Source organism: Caloenas nicobarica, chromosome Z (assembly GCF_036013445.1).
Source record: "Caloenas nicobarica isolate bCalNic1 chromosome Z, bCalNic1.hap1, whole genome shotgun sequence".
NCBI classification, from domain to species: domain Eukaryota; kingdom Metazoa; phylum Chordata; class Aves; order Columbiformes; family Columbidae; genus Caloenas; species Caloenas nicobarica.
Genome location: NC_088284.1, coordinates 45,255,701 through 45,278,598, shown reverse-complemented (window position 1 = coordinate 45,278,598; position 22,898 = coordinate 45,255,701). Strand labels below are relative to the sequence as shown.

General features: G+C 39.0%; 1 protein-coding gene across 2 annotated transcripts in view; it reads right to left on the bottom strand.

Annotated features, from left to right (window-relative positions):
* Positions 1-22,898, bottom strand: part of SLC44A1 (solute carrier family 44 member 1) — a 74,058-nt gene that overhangs the window by 21,807 nt on the left and 29,353 nt on the right. For both annotated transcript variants that reach the window (XM_065656231.1, XM_065656232.1), the window contains exons 4-8: positions 22,236-22,372; positions 9,733-9,826; positions 4,742-4,911; positions 2,838-2,927; positions 854-981 (exon numbers count right to left, since the gene is read on the bottom strand). In XM_065656231.1, the coding sequence (XP_065512303.1) occupies positions 854-981; positions 2,838-2,927; positions 4,742-4,911; positions 9,733-9,826; positions 22,236-22,372 (619 nt within the window). The remainder of the gene's footprint in view (positions 1-853; positions 982-2,837; positions 2,928-4,741; positions 4,912-9,732; positions 9,827-22,235; positions 22,373-22,898) is intronic.

Genomic DNA, 22,898 nt, shown 5'->3' with positions numbered 1-22,898 from the left:
AAAATAAGCATGCTACCATTTTGCACAGCTAAGATATTCAGGCACAGGAAATTAGCACATGCTTTATCTGTAAGATCACAAGATCAAAACATAAAACCCCTATCAGCTTCTTCTAGTGATATATTATTTTCAAAATTATACATTTGGAGAATTCCAATCTCATGATTGTATATTTGGAATCATCATCAGCCTCAGGCTGACAAGATTAGACCAGAATCTATCCTCAATTATGTTTTAAAAACCAGTGAAATCAGAAAGATTTAGCAAATAACACAATTTAAAATTTATATTTGAGCATGGTGTGATGATCTTGTCATATATGTTAGTCAAACATTGTCAATTTTTGGTAGTAAAGTCAGTGACTCTGAAACAAATAGCAAGGCCTAAAGAAGATAAATTTGTTTAGCAGTCAGTGTTAGTGTTTCAGTTAACAATGATCCTTCTGTAAATGGAAAAAATTTGGGAACAACCAATTTCAGAAGTAGGAATGGTCTAAGGACTTCGAAATAAACTGAAATGACTAAGTACGTCTGAACTGGGAACCTAATAAAAATCTCCTAAGTGAAACTGGACTGGGAGACCAATCTTGTACCTATTCTTGGAAGTCCCGGTGGACATTTTACAGTAGACAATAGTAGCTGCAGGGTTAGGAACTCTCTCTCCTGACTCAAAATCCGATATTAGGGAACAATGCCTGGAAGTATACACACACCAAAAACCACTGCAACATAGCTTGCAGTAGAAACAAAACTCTTCAAAAATGTGTGCAATATAAACTTTTCACCTGAATTAAAAAATAGAGACCACCAGGATGACAGAACAAGAAAATAACACTGTCATTAGCAAAGCATACCGTGAAGACCGTAGCTGAAATGGCATAAATCAGGAGAGCCTGAAGATTGTCTTTGGCTATTTGAGTCTCAACAGCACTGGCAGATATTCGTTGCTTAGCATATAGCCACCACAAGACTCCTGTACCACCTATGTTTTAGAGAAAAAATAAAAAGGATAAATGAAAGATGCTCCTTCTATGTGACACAGTCATACTACCTAGTAACACAGAAATGAAACAGCTTCTTCTTTTTACATCTAGTCTAGTACAGAATACTCAAGGGCACTGATGCTTAACCCAACAGGAACTTCTGAGAAGGCAGAAGTGCATAGCTCTCCTTTGTTGCCCTCTTCTCAAATGGATTTACTCTTTTCACAGTCTCACCCCACTATGACCCCTTAAGAGACTTGCAGCTCTTTGACTCTGTGTTTTAGGGTGAAGTGCATGAAAGGGCTAGTTCATGGGAGCCCAACAATGAAGATCACAACTCCCACCAGACAAGCAATAGAGGAACGAAAAGAAGAAAGGAGTTATAAGGTAGGATGTATGTATGTATATATGTGTGTAGTAAGGTAGGGAGTAAGAATTTAGGAAGCGAAACACAGAAGAACCTTTGGATTAGGATGTAAAGTAACAAGAGGAACAAAAGGAGGCAAATATAATGTGAGGTAGTTTCTTCTAACCTCTGTTACAAAATCCTAGCATTATGTATGGAATAACATTGTCCTATTCTAGCTACCTTTCCCAGGTGCAACATTTCTTAAATACAGGACTCCAGACCCTTAGGGAGATAACCTCTCCCCTCTGATACAATTTTTTTTTTCCTCTTTTGGGTACCCTTCTCTGTTCTGTTGTTATTTCTGAATCAGATGCCCAAGCTTATCTAGAGATCACAAGACTTTGTTGAAGGTACTCCATTCAGGTCTAAAAATGGAGGATGCTCTTTTGGCATCTCTTAAACAAACAGTGAATACAGAATAAGCAGCATGTATCACAAATGACATGTTCTTATTCAGTCTGTGTAATGGATGCGGTATTTTTAGAACATAATAACAGATGGCAATAAAATAAGTCATTCAGTTCTTTCACTCAACATAGCTGCTCAGCTTCCAAAGAGAATAGAAATGAAAAAAAATTTTTTTTTCCTTTTCTATGATCACAGATCCTGAGATCAATAAGCAGAAAAAACAAGTGATCCTAAAAGAACATAGATGGTCTGCTGATTTTTCTTCCACCCCTTTCAGTCAGGAATTATAAGACTTAAATTGCTAGTGCTTCCTAATTTGATAATTCTATTTTTCTTCCTTCTCTACAGTCATCTGCCCATACATTTTGGCTTAGTCACTGAGTATCAATAACAGAAAACTTTAGTTTTACAAATGCAAAAGTTAATGTGATAAAACAAAGCTATTTTCATGGAAGCTACCTAATTTTGGATGAGACAATCTTTGGGCATTCCAAAGACAGCATGGCTTGTTGCATTTCATAGATAATCTAGGTCACGCAGGGCTTCCTGAGTTAAGTGGAAATACAAGAATTTGATTAGAAATACCCAGAAAAGCACCTGTGCTTCCTCTCCTCAAGAAGAGATCTTAGATACATCTACAGAGCTACTCAGAGGACTGAAGGGGCTGAGGAACATGTCAGGGTTATATGAACACATCTACATCCTAAGGTCCCCTGAGGCTGCATAAACAACAGTTGCCCTTTGATTCCTGCATGCTTGATATGCCCAGCAGGTGGGTATGCCAGACATACCCAGACTAGCTGCCTTGCTGACATGTTTGGAAAGCAGGTTAAGAAGCAGGCAACATTTGGGGATGTGCTACAAGTCCCGTGAGGAATATCCTGTATTGCTTATGTGGGCTGTAGTGAGATACACTCAAAGGAAAAGCTGAAGGGAAATGCATGTTTTAAGATCTGTGCAGGATGCAGCTGGTCTGAGGACACAGAACACAAAGATTAGAACTGGGCACTCAGAACCTGGGAGACAAACAAGACTTACCAAGTGATCCCAGAATGACAAGAATTGTCAAAATCCAGACAAGTACTCTTGAAATGTACCTGATTATAACCATCAAAATCATGGACAACACTGCAAAAGAGACAAAATAAGTAGAGCAATTATTTCAAGTAGAAATAGCCTTCCAATTTCTCCCACTGCACTAAGATAACTGCCTTCCAACAGAATTTTTAGACAGATTTATTTTCTGAGGCTTACAAACTGCTGCACAGACAGTGAAGGAAATTAGGTACAACTTCTGCTTTGATACTGTTGATTAAAATAAGGTGAACATAAATACATTTAAATGGTACATTAAATACAAGACAATGCGTACATGCAGACAGAGATGTATTTAGACAATGACAAAACAGACAGCAAGACATGATTGTACTCCGAGTCTGGTAACATAAGCACACCTACTGAGGACTAGAGCAGAATTTGCACTCAAATACACTTGTCAAACAAGTGCAGATAATGTGACAGCTGTGTATTCCAAAATGTCATGCCAATATAAAATAAAAAAAATTACTACTCCATTGTCAACATTCAAAATGAGTTCTTTAGCAAGCTTTGTTCTTATAGTTACACTGCCATTCAGGAACCGCATGTTAAAAGCTAGATATGATCTCGGCCAACTGAGATTTAGTAAGTGGTGCGTCTAAGTGCACGCACATATTTTTACATATACTTATTAGTGTGCAGCAGTTATATGAAAGACACTGGAACCTGCCTTTCTGAATCACACAATCTTACCCACTCTTTAAAAGTAAATAAATGCTCTTTAACTATGAATGTATGAAAAATACTTTTAAATTAACTGCATGTAAAACTCTGCACTAACCTCCGACTCTAACTGAACAGTAGCACTGCTAATCAGCCACTAGGTTTCAGATTCAGAACAGTCTTTCTACCATTATTATCAAATACTGCAACTGTCAAGATAGAAGAATAAACAGGTTTCCAGTTACAGCTGAAAATATACTAAATGCTCCTTTTTTTTTTAAAGCATCCTCTTAAAAAAAAAAAAAAAGATCACCACAATGGCCAACTGAAAACAAAGGACTTCTTTATCTGCTACAGATTCACAGTGTTTCTTTCTAAATCCACACTCCTCATACACTTGGCTGGTATCTAGAGCCTCCTATTTTAGGATTTCAGATTTTATACTTTGTAGGAGTAAAATAGATTCATTAGGAAAGTAATTTATGTGGGTAAGTAGCATTCCACCTTTATTCACAAGACTTTGTTAAAACAGCACTTCAGTCTAGTGCAATGTGTCTCTCTATAGGCCAAAGACATAGCTGTAGAAATGATTCAGCACCTCTGTACTGCTGGGAATTTCCAACTCTTCAGACAGGCTGAGATTTTCAAAGGCCTGAAGTTTTTAAGTGGAAGAAGGGGTTAACATACAATACAGCAAATGGGCACCTAAGTTTCTGGTTTTGCCTGCACAATTATGTGAAGTGAAACAAACTAAAAGCCCTACATTCTAGAAGAGGGTGCTATTGTGCATTTCTCACCCTGTCCTTTTTATTTGGAAAAGGTTTATTTGGACTTGGATTGGCAAAAAATGAATATTACAAATTGGAAAGGGCAATATTATAATAAAAATTAGGAGAATGGGGATGCTCTGTTAACTATACCAAAACTAATGCTGGCTAATCAACAGCCAGACATCATCTATCTCATAATCAGTGGAGGAGGAGAAAAAACAGGAATTCATGTGTATATTGCTTCTGAATACGTTACCCAGCTGTAAAATAAAATTTTAAAAAAGCATTCTGGACCATTTTCTAAGGGCTCTTTGCTATCATACATGGATTTCGCTCATATTGTGGTTAGAGGGTGTTAACAATCTCCTAATGCAGTACTAAGAAATAGCTAGTAATGAGAAAAAAAATTACCTAGTGATAACAAGCAAAGTCCCATTATAATCTCTTTGCTGGTCATAACTCCACTAATCAGCCTGTGTAAGACACTACTGTCACTGACAAAGGTGATCAGGGCCTCTGCAAACTTGGCATAGCAGGAAATGTTCACAGGAGCACAGCGATGGAAGAATGGAATAGGTGCACTGGTGACACAAGAAAAAAAAAATCAGAAAAAAAAAATTACTCCTACTTAATATAAATGCCACATCAACAAACAAATGAAATGTGAACAGATGCAATCATTCCACCCTCATAACATCATAACCAGAAACCATGTGTTGAATGCACAAGTGCTGCTGGAATGAGGATGATCACAATGGGAAGTGATGCAGTTCTTCAAAGTAACCCTGTGAGGCTGAAGTGCCCAGTCCAATAGGAAATTATTACCCTCCCACCCTTAAACGGCAAGTCTCAGAAAATATATGTTCCTATTTCCGCTGAGCATCTCTCGTTCAAGTGTCAGGTAGTGAACCAGCAGCTGAAACAATGCCTTTCACTCATGTTAGAACGGAATACTGGCCCATATTTGCAGCAAAACATATCCCAGAATGACAGTACTCCTCTTGCAAGCATACATTTTATGCTAAGACATCAGCACTTATAACTGCTGCCAAGCAGAACCAATGTATTTCTTCTTAGTCTTTCTCCATACTAAACTTTCTCTAGTATTGAATATTACAATCACATAGTCTACTTTCATTAGCTTTGTTAAAATCACGCACTGCATTCTTTGCAAAACATGCAAAAATGCCTCTATTGTTTCATTATTCCTGAACTGTTTTGGAAGCATCCTCCTCAAAAATACTAATGCTATGCACTAAACTTTGCTGGATGCTCAACAGAAACTGTTATCAAGTCCACCAGAGGAAGACACAACAGAGCAAAAACTTCACTTTAAAGGTGGGCAATTTTGTTTTCCAAATGTTTTCCATTAAGTAGTTGCCTTTCTTGTTCATAACTATACTAGATCTCAAAGCGGCCTATTACACCTTTCAATCTATCTTCCCAATTGCACTTAAGACACATGTTCCATGAATTACATGTTACCTCCTGTAACTGAATCCAATGAAAGAAATATCTTTGGTATTAAGTCAGTCTTTTCTTCTAACCTCCCTATTTGTGTCACGCTGCCCGATCTTCCTTACTTAAGACTTAGGTGGACTATAGCAGCAATGCACATTATCTTTTGTAGCTTCCCCATTTCAGCAATGACCTATAAACCAGCAATTTTCTGGACTCAATAACCACTTGTTAAGCCCAGGCCTGTACAAAATTAGTGTCATTTTAAACATGTAGTGAGTAAACCAGCTGTCTTAGGCGCATCCTTTCCACGCATTCTTTTTGGGGAAAAAAAAAGATCACATGATGGGAATCATTAGCATGTAGTTATTCTGTACAGAATTCGGGAGAAACTATGACCACCTGCCATACCTTGGTACTTAGTAGACCCTAGGTTTTTGTTTGAAGTAACTGATGATTGTAAACTATGGTTTTAAATTTATGGTGCTGAGTATGTAAATGCATTTGGAGATGCTCATATTGATGGTCTGCTTTTGGGTAGTGATGAAGACAGCAGTTAAGCACAGCAAAGTAATTTTGAACTAGTCACAGCTGTTAAAAACCAAATTAAACCCATTATGATGGCTGCCTTGTTTAAAAGATGGCCCATGTATTCTCTCAGCCTCTTATGACACAGCCTCTTCTGAAATATGCAGCATAATGCAGTTCATTATATCTGCAGTAATACTGAAAAAGACGGAAATTTTAGAGGTTTATTTAATGGTTAACTGCTCCAGCTTTGCAGAAAACCCAGAGCATCTAGAAGTTGTCAGTATCAGTAATGAAACTCAAATTTTGAGATTGGAGTAGACAAAGGACTCTCATTCCTGCATCCAAATACAAAACTATCCATTTTGAAAAGGGGAACTAATGGGATGAAAATACTGTTCTAAAACACTTCCCAAATAGAGGAAAAGATGCTTTTTGAGTAACAGTTTATATTAGTCATCTAATGACGGTTAAGCTATAGCAATTTCCCTATACATTTTAAGTTACTTACTTTCATGTGCAATAATGAATTTCAAACTTTGTTGTAGTGTTTTTTAGAATAGGTTAGTGGTTCCTACAGGCTTTCTTAAGTAAGTGGGACTCCTGAGAATCCACCTTTTGAGATCTGCTGCTGTTTTGGTGGTTCTGACTGAATGAACAGGCAACGTAAGGTGTCTTGTTTAATAACAACTACAATAATAGATCTATTCTCCATGACGTGTGCTATTTTAAATGGCCTCTTGATTATAACTTGGTATATTACATACTGAAACGGAATTACAAGCTTCTGAGAATAACAACACAATGCTTAATCATGAACAAGAGTAAAGTTCAAGCCAGAAGATGGTGGTGTTGAAAACTGTATCTTTAAAGTAATATTCAAATGAAGTTAAAAGACCCATTTGATTCTTCATGTACTAGATTTCAGAAGAGAGTGTTTTCTTCTCATTACTACATCTGGGCATTTACAGCAACCTGTGTGTGGGGAGCCTGGTTGGAATGCCACTGCTAGCTGTTCTTCATAACCTCTACAGGGCAGCCCCTTGTTGCAGCTCAGCTGGTTGGTTGGTTGATAGATAGATAGATGCTGCAGGAAAAAGCTGGATTGTTTTTTCTCCAGAGTCCTCTAAAGAGCAAAGTCATGCTCTACTGAGGCTGAGATATGCTAGGCACAGTTTCTGGAAGAAATGTGTATCACTGGCTGCATTGCTAGACTGCACTGCTGTGTCGAAGTTGGCCATAATGCTTTGATCTGGAGGATCAGATTCCATTGAGAGGTAGAGCCTCAAGTGAACAGCATGAGGAAGGATGGTCATCAAATAGAAAACATCAAGGGACAGTCCTCACAGCACACACTACCTCCATCCCATGGACCTAATGGGAATCAGATGATGGTTCATACCTCTGACAGATCAAACCTGAAAACAGGAGTGTTAGGTAAGTTCTCCCTGAATGCTTCAGCCTACAGGCTGTTGGGTTTTCATTTGCTTGTCTCCACAGGATTCCATTTCCCCTCCAAATTACACTAATTTACTCAAATAATTTAACTACACTAATCTGAAAAACAGAGTGGTTTAGAGATTCAATATTGGCCTTTTGTGCCCTGGGGCATTAAGTTCAGACTTTTCAATCTCAAAAATATTCAAACATATTGTACATTTTATTCATACCAAATAAAAAAGGGGAAATACTCCACCTATACAATAGCTTTTAAAAAATAACTCGAGGTAGTTTTTGTGAGGAATTTACGTAGTGTCATTAGAGCTCTGTTCTATCCTCTGTTTTCTTATTATGCTGTGTTCATTCAGACTGAATGACATGGGAACACATAGTGAGAAAACTCAATGTAAGATTTCATTTTTTTTTTGTATTACAGCTATAACAGCTAGTTAGTGCCATGGAACATTAATCTGCTGTGGGGAAAAGTGAAAAAGAAAAAGTTAATATTCCAGCTGCTACTTATTTTCACTACAATACAAAAAAATTATTCACTGGAGAGGCTATGATACAGACAAGAGAGACTTAAAATCAGAGTTTCTAGAACAGACACAATTATAACATTTAATAAAATCATAACAGAAAACTGTGCATATGAAAACTCCGCAGTTACAAACCACTACTGAAAATGTTTGAGAAGATAAACTTTGAGAAAACACAATATGATTCTTCTTGAGTGAGGGGAATTACTGACAGAAGGGTGTGCAAAACAGCAAACAGATGAGATGACTTCTTTTCTCAGCAACACTCATCTGCACAGTTCCAGCCAGCACAGCTAGCAGTTTCTGAAGCTATGAACTTTTCTATCCTTCTTCACAAAAAGCAGTCTAATATATTCTTTTAAACAAAAAAACTCAAATAAATTTGTTTATAAAATACTCTGCTCTGGTGAGACCCCACCTGGGGTCCTGCATGCAGCTCTGGAGCCCTCAGTACAGGAAAGACATGGACCTGATGGAGAGGGGACAGAGGAGGCCACAAAAATGACCAGAGGGCTGGAACACCTCTCCTATAAGGACAGTCTGAGAGAGTTGGGGTTGTTCAGCCTGGAGAAGATAAGGCTTGAGGGAGACCTTACTGTGGCCTTTCAGTACCTAAAAGGGGGCTATAAGAAAGATGGGGACAGAATTTTAGAAGGACCTGTTGCAATAGAACAAGGGGCAACAGGTTTAAACTAAAGGAGGGGAAATTCAGGCTGGACATGAGGAAGAAAATTTTTTACAATGAGGGTGGTGAAACACTGGCCCAGGTTGCCCAGAGAGGTAGTGGATGCTCCATCCCTGGAGACATTCAAGGCCAGGCTGGATGAGGCTCTGAGCCACCAGATCTGGGTGAGGATGTCCTTGCTCACTGCAGGGGGTTGGACTAGATGACTTTTGAATGTCCCTTCCAACCCAAACCATTCTATGACTATACAGCCCTCTTTTTGGTACTTGACTATGACCATATTGGTGATTTTGAGACTGAAAGAATAAAAAATGAAGCAATTTGCCAAATTTGACTGGCTGAGACAAAGTTTAAGAAGTGAACACTGCAGAGAGCTGCATGTCAATAAATCCTTTTTCCTCCCAAAGATCCAAAGTGCTCTATAATTGTCACTGATCTACACTGCTGACAGTCAGTTGGCTATATGGTGAAAGGCAGTAAAACAGCTGATCCTCATCACAGTGTCAATTATGTGAGACAGAGGAGAATTTGAAGATACCAGCTCAATACTCTCAATAACAACATGCACGGATAGTTTGGGATTTTCTTTAAGAGCTGCTTTCACAATTCTTTAAAAACTTGTGGCAATAATACACTAAAACATCTGCCTGTAAGACAGAATAAATCTGTGCTGCACATTTTCTGAAGAACTGTCAGAAGCGAAACAAATATCTGCTCTCTGCACCCCCAATCAGAGAAGATGCTAATATTACCTCTCTGGAACAGGATATTTAGGACATAACTTGGCGGCCCTTGGGTCTGTAGTGTATTCTGATGGCTGTAGTTCATAGCTACACAGAGTGGATCCTGTTGAGAGGAAAAAAAAAAGATGAGAAAAAAATTAAAATAAAATATTCCTATTCTTTGCAAATGGTGTTAAAACTGATATAGGTCCTGATTCTACAGCTCTTTGGTGTTATTTCCGTGAAGTTATCCTACAGTTCCTCCTGTAATGGAATGGTGAATCAAGCCCAATGCGGGTTTCAGTGTAACAGAAGGACTCTCCATCTAGCTTTGGGGCTTCCAACATTTTTGTATTCAAGTGGAAAAAGCTAATTAATTCACAATACAGTGTAAAAGAGAAGAACACAAAGCGCTTTGAAGACACCATCCCTTGCTACTCCACTATGCTTTTTCTTGACCATTTTTAGTGCATGAATATTGCATAAGACAACATTCATTATAGAATGAAAACAGTCAAGTGTTTGTGGTTTTGTTGTTGTTGTTTTGTTTCAGGGGTTTTTTGTGTGTTTTCAAAGTATAGCTGATCTATAGAGTTCAGGGAGAGGAAGAAGGGAACTGAACTGCTGAAGTTTGAAAGTTGGCTGAAAAATAACACAAGCTCTGCATTAGATGCCCAAAACTTTTACAGAAGCTGAACTCTCTCCATAAACAAACTAGTACAGTACAATAAAGATCAAGCTGCCTACAACAAAACTCAAACATAATTAAAAGTTTCCTTAGTACCTAACGCATGCCTAATGGAAGTACATTACCTAGACAGATCTCTTTTCATTTGTCTATAATCAAGACACTGAACATCTGAGCCAATGCTTCTAGAAACAGAGCAAGAGCCAAATCAGATTGTAGCAGCAGTCTCTCAGAGACTGGACGAAAAGGTAACAAAGCCTCCAACAGTGTAAGCTGCCTATCCAAAGATAACTTTCTTCGCAAGCTTGTTTGCTAACAGATTGCTAAACATCCAGTGCAAGTGGTCTGGATACATCGCCTTTACTGTCCTCTTTTCCCACATTATAAACTAAGGACATTTTGATCATTCCTATAAATATTCAATACTTTCCATTATAGAAGTCTCATATTCAGAATACTTTGTAGCAGAGAGTTCTACAAACTGGACCTGGATAATACATACACACTTTTACACAAATTAAACCAAGACTTTTTACAAATAGCCTTATTTTGGTCTGCATGACACCAAACAGAAGTATTATTTGTAAAAATTGTAGAGTATCATTTGTAGAAATCTTGTTTACCATTGCCACATTGCTACTACCTCTGTGAACAGACATCTTCTGTTTACAGACTGAAAGAGAAGACAAGAGAGCAGCTGAGCAGGCTATTCCAGGCAGTTAAAAGCAGAAGGAAAAAGAAGATTGCAGATATTTACATTTATTTTACATTTATTTTATTTTGCTTTGGATATAGACCAAAAGCTAAGTTATACAGATGGTCAACAGCTGGCTGAACATGAGCCAGCAGTGTGCCCAGGTGGCCAAGAAGGCCAACAGCATCCTGGCTTTTATCAGAAATAGTCTGGCCACCAGGACTAGAGGAGTGATCATCCCACTGTATTGGGCACTGGTGAGGCCCAGCCTCAAATCCTGTGTTCAGTTTTGGGCCCCTTACCACAGGAAAGACACTCAGGTGCTGGAGAGAGTTCAGAGGAGGGCAGTGAAGCTGGTGAAGGGTCTGGAACACAGGTCCGATGAGGAGCGGCTGAGGGAACTGGGGCTGTTTACCCTGGAGAAAAGGAGGCTGAGGGGAAACCTTATTGCTCTTTACAACTACCTGAAAGGAGGTTGTAGCATGGAGGGTGTTGGTCTCTTCTCCCAAGTAACAAGTGATAGGACAAGAAGAAATGGCCTCATGTTGCACCAGGGGAGGTTCAGATTGGATATTAGGAAAAAATTCTTCATGGAAAGGATTGTCAGGCATTGGAACAGGCTTCCCAGGGAAGTGGTGGAATCACCATCCCTGGAGGTGTTTGAAAGACGCATAAATTAGGATCTTAGGGACACGGTTTAGAGGTGGACTTGGCAGTGTTAGGTTAACAGTTGGACTCTTAAGATCTTTAAGGTCTTTTCCAACCAAAATGATTCTACAATTCTATTCTATGGCTCTATGACAGGAATAAGAAGTTCTACAGGAAGAAGTGGGAAGGGCTGTAAGTGGACAACTGTATACAGATTGATAATACTGAATGTTCAGTCCCAGCTTCGTAATTTTGCCATTCAACACTACCAGTGTTGATCCACAGTTTAAGTATTTTAGTCAGAGGACCCCACATCTAAATAAGCCTAAGGGACACAGCTGATCTGTGGTTCCTTGTGACTTTAGCAGCTCAGGCAAGAAAAGGAAAAAGGGTAGGCCTTGCTATGGCCAGGCAAGGAGGCTCAAGGCTCTTTGCACAAATGTGTATCAGAAGACTTTCTGTCTGGATCACAAATGTAAGCCAGGCAAAACCAAATGCCACATCCTGATCTGCACACAGGTCACAAGCCATTCAAGTAGGACTTGTAGACCAGGGTAACCCAACAAAACCCTGACGCTGGAGGAAACCTGAGACACCTCGCCACACCCCTCTGGAATCCCATGGCATATTCCCTCCTGTCATGCAATGGAGCAGTGGATGACTCTGGCTACCACTGTCATCTCTTACCTGGGAACTGCTCCTGGGGCTCCTTTGGATCTCTTCCCTTCTGCTGTCTACCTCACATAGTGTCTTTCTTTAGATTCCCAGACACGCAGAAAAATATTTTCATGGAGCTTATCATGTAAAGGACATTAACCATCCTGCATCTAATGAAACTAGCAGTTCCAATGCTCATGAGATTTATTTCTCCTTTTGTCTTATATAATTAGGTAGAATAAATTTCTACTACTCCCATAAACATTTATTTCTATTTTGAAAACTTTCTAAATTCTCTAACACTGTGTGGGAGAGTTTTACAACCCAAACATGTGCTTGAGTAATGTCACTTTACACCAAGCTTTAACTGATTTTCTCAACGAAACAGTCCCTGTGCATCAATAAATAAAAGTTTTAATTTTGTAAGGTGATAGTGGGAAGAATGGAATGCTTTGCCAAACCTTCTACCCCATACTAGTTATTCTGGGTTAGTAGAGACTGTCTTAGTAGAGACTGTCTTAGTCAGTCTTATTATTGTTGCTGAGTTTGCAAGGCCTGCAAAAGTTTAAAGAAGAATTTGAATCATCTACCTTGCTGAGAAAATTCATTTACCAAAGACACTACTATTATTCTTAACTTACTATCACTCATAAATGTTTGAAAAACATTATGGGTGGAATTCAGAGAACAGACTAAAATAATCATTAAAGTAATACATCTTTTGCTTCCCACAGCAATGCATGTATTTCTTCTGGAAAAAACATCAGGCGAATGACATCAAACTGTACTACAGGGATTGGATTTGAGATCCCAACATGTAACCTTAAATATTTCTAAACTATGCAGAACAACCATTGCCAGGTGTCCTGGGTCATTGGGGGGAGCAACGAGAGGAGGTGGTCTGAGTCAGGTGACAATGAAGTGACCAATTGGAGTATTCCATCCCATTCATGACTTCCTGGATTTAAAAGGTGGAGACCAGGAGTCTCTCTTCTGCTGGGTCTTCTGCTGCTTCGCTTCACTCTCTGCTGCTTTTCTGCCGTCCCTGCAAGCTGAGGCCTCGTGGCTGTCCCTGCACGCTGAGGCCTCGTGACAGACTGAATCTAGTTCCGGTTGGCTGCAGGGTCCTGCCGGAGCAGCTGCTGGGAATTGCAAGACTGGTTCTATAATATTTGTTCTGTGTTATTTTTCTCTATGTTGATTTAGTAGCATTAGTAAAATGTTTTCAAATTTTCCAACTTTCTTCTCTCTGTCCTTCTTTTCATTTCCTCTCAAAATCGCCTGTCCTTAGTGAAAAGGGGGACGAGGGAGGGGGGAAGGAGGAAGGGGGAAGAGGGTTAAGGAAAATACATCTGCCGCAGTTTTTTTACTGTCTCCTCACGATCAAACCACGACACCAGGCTACTGGTGAGCACAGAGTTTACTGGTCCCACAGTGCTGTATGTGGTGCTTTCACCTACAAAGTGTTATCTTAGAGACAAAACACATCTCCTGTTCCATGGTCTCTTTCCATGAACAGAGTTGCTCCAGCCACTGGCGTATTTGGAGGCCATGACTGAAGCAAAGTACATCAAAAGAAAAACCTCCCCTTCAACCTTAACCTAGCTTTGGGAACAAAAGTCACCATTTTGTTTAAAAGATTTCCTTCTGTTTTGGCTAGACTTGGATTAGTAAGGAGCTGCATAGTCATTATCTGTGGTATTCCTAAAAACAGTTGCATTTAGCACAAATTATGTAAAGATGCTGTAGAAAGCCAGGACAAAGATGGGGGTTCAAACTCTTACTTCGAAGATTCCTTCTAACTGAGGAGGCAAATTATTAAATGTCTTGTGTGCTCAGACACAGCACACAGAACAAGATGACATAACCCCCTGCTTTCCACAGCAGTACAGTAAATAGGAAGTTCCATACTAACCTGAGGTGGTTAGATGAAACTATCTGTAGAGACTAGTGCTCCAGTACAGCTTTTCTTCCTGTATTTGCTGTGTTGTAAACAAACACACAAACCCCCTGCTACATTGGCATCAATATCAAAGTTTACAGTGAGAGAAATGGAAGACTTCCTAAGTCATCTGCTAAGAGGACCAGATCACAGAGGAAACCACTGACATTAATCCTGCCTGAATGACAGTGGTGGAAAGCACACCAGGGGTTCTGGATCCTGTTGTGAGCTGCTGAGTAGTGCCTACCCATCTATCAACACTGTTAGCAGGAACTAAAACAAGGACTTTCAGATCTAAAAACATGGATTCATATACAGAGTCAAGGATTTACGCAGAAAAACACAGAACTATGCAGAGATACCTGGGACAGCTTCATTACTGGGAGCAGAACAGACACCTTTGGAGCTTGGTAGTATGATCTGCTTAAGTGAGGCATGGCTCCAAGCAGCTCCACATACCCCTTTTCACAGGCATGTGGCAAAGCACAGCCTGAGGGACTAGAAACCACGGTTTTGTTAGTTTATATGACCTTCCATGTGTGGTCTCACCATTTTAAGTCTGACTGATAGTCTGCATGTATTGTGCATGTATGTGACATAACTGTCTTCTAAAAGACCACATGATGAAGCAGATATTGTAGTTAAAAAACTCAACATCTTATTCCATTTAAAGCATTTTACCTTCTCAAGCAACATCTTATTAGTCCATCAGTAACATAAATCCTGTAACACAGGAATCAAACTCCAGGTAATCACAGATACAGAAATGTACAGAAATGTTAGCAGGAATGAGACTGTTTACATCACAACTACTGGCCTCTAAACATTCAACCCAGTGCTAATTCCTTCTGGGTTCCAGGTGTTTTACGAGTGTCACCAATTAAAACATAGCTAACATTGTGAATACATGACTCATAGATTACTATGCTTGATCAACCCACACAATACAAGCTAGAGGTATTGCCAGCTGGATATTGACAAAGGTGGAGTTCACTGGTATTTAGGAAGGACAAGGATACCAGACTCTCGCAAGGATGAAATTCTTCACACTTTTATACTTTTCTCACTTCAGAGTTTGCCCCAAATCTCTCTCTTGAACACTATCAGCTCTAAACTGTTAATCTGAACCACATTACCGGTCCAAAGCTTCATGCAATGAGACAACTTGGTACACTACCAATAATTGCATATTATCTTAGCATATTATGGACTAGTAACATGGAATAGAAAAGTGGAAGCTCAAGACACTGGCTCATGATTCTGTAGGGAATTCTGCTGCAAATTCCACAGGCAAAAACCACAGTAAGGTAGCATACCAAGCAAAACTTCCACAGAATGTGGCAAGTTACCATCCATTGATAACAGAGCACAGTGCTGCATGACCTCAGAACAAGCATGTCTATGGGGAGCAACAACAAGACCATCTCTTCATGAACTCTTGCTGAGTGGAAAAATGTTCAGGCCATCATGAAAGGAAATACCCTGATGCTGACCAGACTTTCTTCATTCTTTGTCTGCTAGGTCTGATAACTGTAATTATACCCCATCTACAACTATTAGGAAGTAACTCTAGTCAGAATACAAGCACTAAGAACAGATAAAGTTTAGGCTTGTATAAAATTCCTATTTCTCTATGGGTTTTTAGAACAACAAAAACATTCCAGAAGCAGACAAGTTCACATTTGATGCTTCACTTAAGAATAAAGTAGCATTTATCTGTGCACAAATTAGCAGAGGTGGAAATGAGTGAGAAAACAAGATCTCCACTTCTTAGCCTTTGATTTGAATATGGTCTGAAGCAGCAGATAATATGGGAGCAGAGGACTGAACAAACATATCTAAACGTTGCAGCTATGACTTTTGCAAATGGTGTGGAAACAGAAGGTGGCCAAACAAGGATAGAGCTGAACCTTAACACCTAAACCTGTTTTCTGGGCCCTAGTAGAGCCTAGAAAAATACTGATGCCTTGAGATGAGCAAAAAGATACAGGGCAGACCACTTTGCAGTCAGGACTTCTCAGATTAATGTGACAGGTTTGTTCTTAGTGAAGAAAACAAGCTTCATTCTCTAGATCTATCCACTGCCGCCTTCCAGAAGAACAGTGTGTGTTTCCAAGGAAGGAAAGTAAGGATTGTATACCTCTAAACTTCTAGTTGTTGCAGAGAGACATACCATCACTTCTTTAAAAGAGTGAGCATCAGAGGGCAGGAGAAATTACAGCTTGCTTTTATAAATAAATGTGGGACTGAAGCAAAAGTAAGTATTCTCCAGTGCCTGCAAGAATGTCCCAAGAAAAATAACAACACAACCCCAGCACTTAGATCTTTAAAAGTCTCCAGAATTGAAGACCACAAAGAGAACCACGGACATAGCTAAGCACAGTTGCTGCTACAACTAACCACATGTTAAAAAAAAAAAAAAAGAAAAAAAAAAGAGTCAGAATTCATATACATGCATTTTGAGTTGTAATTAAAAAGCCCAGACTATTACCCATTCCTCCACTCATATTTCTTCCAGTGCTAAATAAAATAAGCTATTCTGGAATCAAATAAAAAAAATCCATCTAATCCAGTAGCAGATGTTTCCCCTACTGTATCTTTATCTCTCCACCACATATAGCCCAAGGATATCCCTGAGTACTAACCACCTATTAAATATCCACACACTGTTATTCTAACAGTTTATCTTTTGATATAAAAAATATCCTCATGGCAGTAAGTTTCATAACTTAACCATAACTTGTATGAAAAAAGATCTGGCTCTTTGATGCCTCGTTATTTAATTTTTGACCTCTAGTTTCATATTACTCAGGTTATGAGATCAAGGAATAACATCTTTTTAACCTTCTCTAAGTTATTCCTGCTTTTAATGACCTTACTCTTCCTGATAGTTTTCTTTTTTCCAGGTAGAAGATTCATTGGTCTTTTCTTGTGATCATCCTTTTGTTTCCCTTGTTTCCCTTCTGTGTACACATGCTGAGAATATATGTGTGTGTATGAATATTAAAAAAGTTAAGAAAACACTTTGCTAAGGAAGGGCCAGAACACAGCTTTTATGATACCAACAGAGCATGAGTTTACACAAAATACAGTCCCTATTTTTTTCTCTTCAAAATTAATAGACATTACACTTTCGGTCAACGCTGTCTCCTCTACCTAATCCTCTCACTATCCTCACTAGCTTCACAATCTCTTTGTCAAGTGGCAATAACCATTTCAAAGTAAAACACTAAATGCATAACAATAGTTTTTTCCAACCCCTTTGTTCTGCAGGCATTCCTTTCCATTCAACATTTTATTCCACTGAAATTGAGATCAGATTTTTTTCATTTAATTCTAAATAATTTAGTAGCTGCAGCAAGATTTATTACTTCAGTGTTCGTCCTCCTTTCCAAATGGTTTATTAACATAATCAATAACACAACACAATATTCCCAGAGGACTCCACATGCAGCTACTTTCTGTTGTGAAAATGGTTTCATTTTGACTAGAGGATACATTTCCAACACAAGACAACCCTAACAGGCAGTTCTGGCAACAAGGCAGAGGGGCAGTGGATGACTCCATATCTCAAAACCAATCACACTGTACTTTTGAGTCATTCAAAAAGTGACACACAAAATTAACATGCTCAGGCTCTCAAAGACCTGATGATGCAGAATCTCTTTATCCATAAGATGCTCAAACCTAATATGGTACAACAGGCTTCAGTAAAATCACAAGCAAAGGATTAAGTTTTTACCAGCACACTTTCACTACAAACAAACAGTGTGCGTGGGATAGGAAAATAAAAATGCTGGAAGCCGGCAGCAAGCAATATAACTGCTGTTTCTAAGCTAAGTACCAACGGTAGCTGCAAAGACATACTTTGATAACTGCAGATGAAGATGTCATTATCTTCAGACAAAAGAAAAATTGGTTTTGTTGTTCTTTCCCATCACTCAGAAAGATGACCTGCTCTGTCTTGGCCAGACTGATTTCCTTTATTGATTTCTTTCTGGTCACTCCCCATAGCAGACTTAATGTAGCTTTACTTCTGGCTCTAAGTCCACCCAGACCTCAACTAGCTTGGCCTAGCTACAGAATTCTGGCAACTGAGTTGCCTGCCAACATGTTGTAAAACAGAAATTTCACTTTAAGTTCCTAAATCTGCATGCAGTCATTTACACAACAGATAGAAATATTAGTTCCCACAATGACCAGTCAGTATAGTTAACACTGAATTAAACATGACAGAAATTATGGTCACCTGTTTATTGTTCCTTTGTAATAATAATGACATTTCATTATTAATTTGGCACAGTCAGATACGAATTGAATCTTCAGGGATATTTCAAAATGCTTTGGCAAGTCCTTGAAAACAGCACTGCAATATTTCATGGACACTGAGTTTTGAAGCATCAATCAGCTTTCTGGAAAAAACAGCTTTCAGTCACATTACTCAAAATACATAATTTTTTAAGTGCCAGTACCAAAACAACCATTGAATCCCAAGTACTCCCTGCCTGAGGTGTTCCGCTGGGGGAGAAAATCCTTGGGAGACCAGCAGCAGCCAGTTCATGATAAACAATAATCTCAGTTGTGTCCAATTCATAGCTCTACGAACGCAAGTATCAGCATGGCTGTGGGAGAACAGCATTAGAACATGTTCTCAGCCAACACTGCCCCTTTCTGCATCACCTCCAGGCATTGCTCCAGAGCATTGCTGGATTTTATACCTTGCACCTTTGCACAGTATGAAGATCTGAGGGGTCAATGGCTCAGCTTTTTCCTTCCCTTCTTCCTCCTCTTGTAAAAGGTCCCAACTGGTTCCCAGTATTCTGGGTGTCACGTATTCTGAACAGATTAAAGGCGCGCACTTTCTTGTTTTCCTAAAATCAGCCAAGCTTTGTGAGGGATGAACTTCCCAGATAGGAAGGTACCACAAGTGCAGGACCTGATTGTGGAAGAGCAAACAGAGTGGGGGTGGGAGTGAAGTTACTGTCCTGAAATAGTGTAGTGTTATTCACCAGATCAGCTCATTTTCCCAAATTACAGCAGAATAGCAAGTGCATCATTACCGACTCAGGAAGCCAAAAGGCTGCTTTGTAATGAAATTATCTTCAAGCCTCAAGCAAGCATTTTCCCTGCCCTAAACACTTATTTATAGTCTTGCTTACAGAAAAACACAAGCTCTACTGCGCAATAGGTCTGCTATAATTGCTCTGAACCTTAGGGGTCTGCACTTCTGTCATGCTGTGTAAAGGCAGTCAAGTGCCTGTCTCACTTTGGGAAAGATATCAGAACTGCTAAGCTAGCTGGAAGATCATACCTGGTATTGATAAAATCATTAATCAACATAAAGATGTTGTAGTATGTTTTACTATGTTACACCTTTTGATAAAAGATGTTTAGATAAAACAACTCCTTATTTGAACTTACCATACCACCTCTCGATGGGCTGAGGCACAACAGATGATTTCTTTGGGATGGAAGGATTCTTAAACAGTCATTTATGAAATCATTCCAAGGTGCATGGACAAGTTAGGTGATTTCAGGGATGACATGTAAGCCAGGTGAAAATGGCTAACTCTTCAAATGCACATGCGACAACCCATAGAGAGCCTATTTCCAGCACAATTGCTATTTTCAGGTTGCAGGAAGGGTTAAAGCTTTCAGAAAGGCTCAGCAGAGCAAAATCAGGAGTTGACTGCATCCTCTGCCCATATATTTAAAACACTGAGGTGGTTTTCTTATTGTGTTAGAAGCTGCAAGCCTGGCAAAATTCAGCATTAACTATTACAAGAAACCAAACACGTATGTCTTGACCTCCTTCTCCAGAACTAGACAGCCGAACTCTACATTCTAACTAGATATCATCACAAACATAGAAATTGCAATTAAGCTCTGTGCAGTAGTGTTCAAACTCCTCTGATTTTCTTATTATCCTTTTTACAGTGGAGTCTATGGTAACTTGAAACAAAGTGCCAAACATAATCCTAGTAATAATTAATTTAAACCCACTATCATAGTTACAAAGTGGCTCTGAGAAAAATGATTCTATTTACTGAATACTATAGTTTTGGTACTAAGTCACTGTTCTTGCTCTATTGCAAGACTGAATGATGCTTGAACTTTCACTATACATATGCAACACTTAAGGTGATAACTACTTAAGCTGTTCATTTGCTGCAAACCATCACTTTTTGGAGCCTGCACAGGTTGGTGAGCATTTAAGCACAAACATAACCAAGAGGATGACAATATTTCTCTCAACTGTGATTCGGACATGTTCTTGATAAGCCAAATGTCATATAAGGAAAATTAGGAATTGAACTAATTAATGATTTTGTTCTGCTGTAACACCATATTTCATACTTTTGACCCAGCTTCTGTAAACTAAAACAATTGCCTGTGATATTAACTTGAAAAATATATCTTTTATCTTTAGGTTTCAAAATGTAAAACATTGGGGGAGGTACAGTTATACTGGAGAATCATGAGGACACAGCATAGCATATTTTAGGAAGAGTGGGTTTTGGTGTCCTTTAAGAGATGGCTATACTGAACATATTTCAGACACAGCTAATAAGAGACTTGACTTACAGAAGCAATGTTTGTGGTAAAACAAGGCATGGATGTGTTTCATTATTTCAAGAGGTACTTAAACTTCACTACTAATGACCTTGAATTCACACCAACAACTGGCCTGCATTAGTTAAGAAAAAGAACGTGTTCAGACAAGGGGTAAAGAGTAAAACTGTAGATATTGGCTGGCTTCCCGGCGGGCTTGTACTTGACAGCAGCGCACACGTCCCATGAGGAAGCTCCTGTTCTCAGACCAACCGCCGCACTGTGCTGGCACAGCCGCTCCCGCAGCTCCACGCGTGCTGTGACACCACACGGCAGCTCAGCTCCCCGTTTGGGCTGTCAGACACCCAAGTGTGCAGGCACAGTGCAGCGTCAGGCCCACGGGCACTAACGGTGTCCTAGGGCCACTTCAACTCGCTCTGCTTTCAAACAACAAGTACTCAAGTACTCGCACAATCTGTGCCAGCACAGAAACCAACAATTAATTTCCTCCTATGAAGAGTAATCAGTTTCACTGCTTTGAACTCGGTCACCCAAACTGACACATCATTAGCCAAGTACATTGAAAAGACATCTTACAACAGCATTTTAAAAGATTAAGTAGGAAAGTTTAGAACAAAACGCTCCCACTTGAATAGCTGAAAACCACTGAAATTTCCTCAAATTAAGGGGTTTTTTTACTTGCTTTTGGAAGGTCCAAAAATTGGTTACCTCTCATGCATTTTATTCCATACAGTGTTACAATATGAACTGAGCTAGTAATATGAGTATTATCACTACAGAGAAAAAGCACTGGTCTTAGGGGACACAGGGTACAATATTTCATTTGTTAATAGGGTTAGTTTCCTATATACTTCTTTAAAAATGTGTAAGAAAACAAAACTGCACTGTAGCACTGAATGAAAGCAAAAATATTTTCAAATCCACAGCCATACTTTGTGCAGCAAGCACTATTCAATAGCAGCATTGCTCTCACTAACCCCACATACATGAGGACATCTCAACAGCATTACTGTTCGGCAGCAACGTCAGGACAATTGCCAGAACTCCAGAGGGGTTGAGAACATACCCTGTAGTCAGACATTCCTTCAAACTCTTGCTACACCATGTACTCCTGTTTTAAGAACGAGCCTTCAAAACTGTCCAAGACATGATAGAAGCATATTAATGATGTAAGATTTAGACAAGTTTTAGCTTAATAAAAGTATCACATTATTTCTATTGATATTTCTTAAAACATATTTCATTTTTAGTTCAACTAATGCACAAATCTTTTTTTAAATCCTATGAAAATATCTGGTACACAGACAAAAACAGACATGCTTTTCACATACCATTAGTTTCTGCAAATTTCTGAATATCAGCCAGAGTTTTTAGTTCTTTCCTTGGACAAGCTGATACACACAACGCAATAGACTTGATCCTCTGATGTACTAGATCAATGTTGCATGGATCCAAGAAGAACACATACCTAGGGAAGGAAAAAAAGGTAAATTATTTCTATTTTCATTAACAATTATACTGAACAAAATCAATTTTGTTTCACAGTAAAGGATTCAGCCAAGACCAACCTCCAGTTAACCTTTAGCAATCTCAGGAAATTGGTATTATAATTGTGCAGGTCAAAAGAATCCATGTACTCAACATATGCACCATAAACATACAGATACTTATATATGTCTGGATTACATAGAAAGGATGCTTAACTCTTATCAAATTCAAGTCCATTCAAATGGTGCTGTTCATAAAAACAGCAGCACTTCTACCATGCCTCTTCACAGATAAGAGTCTAAACATTCACAAAGCAAGCTTCAACCTTAAACTTGACTTCGAGATTTCCAACTTTTTCCAAAAAAACCCAACAAACCCCATTAGGTTATACTTATCCTGCAAAAGTACAAAGTCCACGGCTATTTTAATGAATACATATAATACCAGTAATTAAGAAAACTTTTAGCTTTAGATTGACTTTCCACACCACTGGTTCATACAATTGA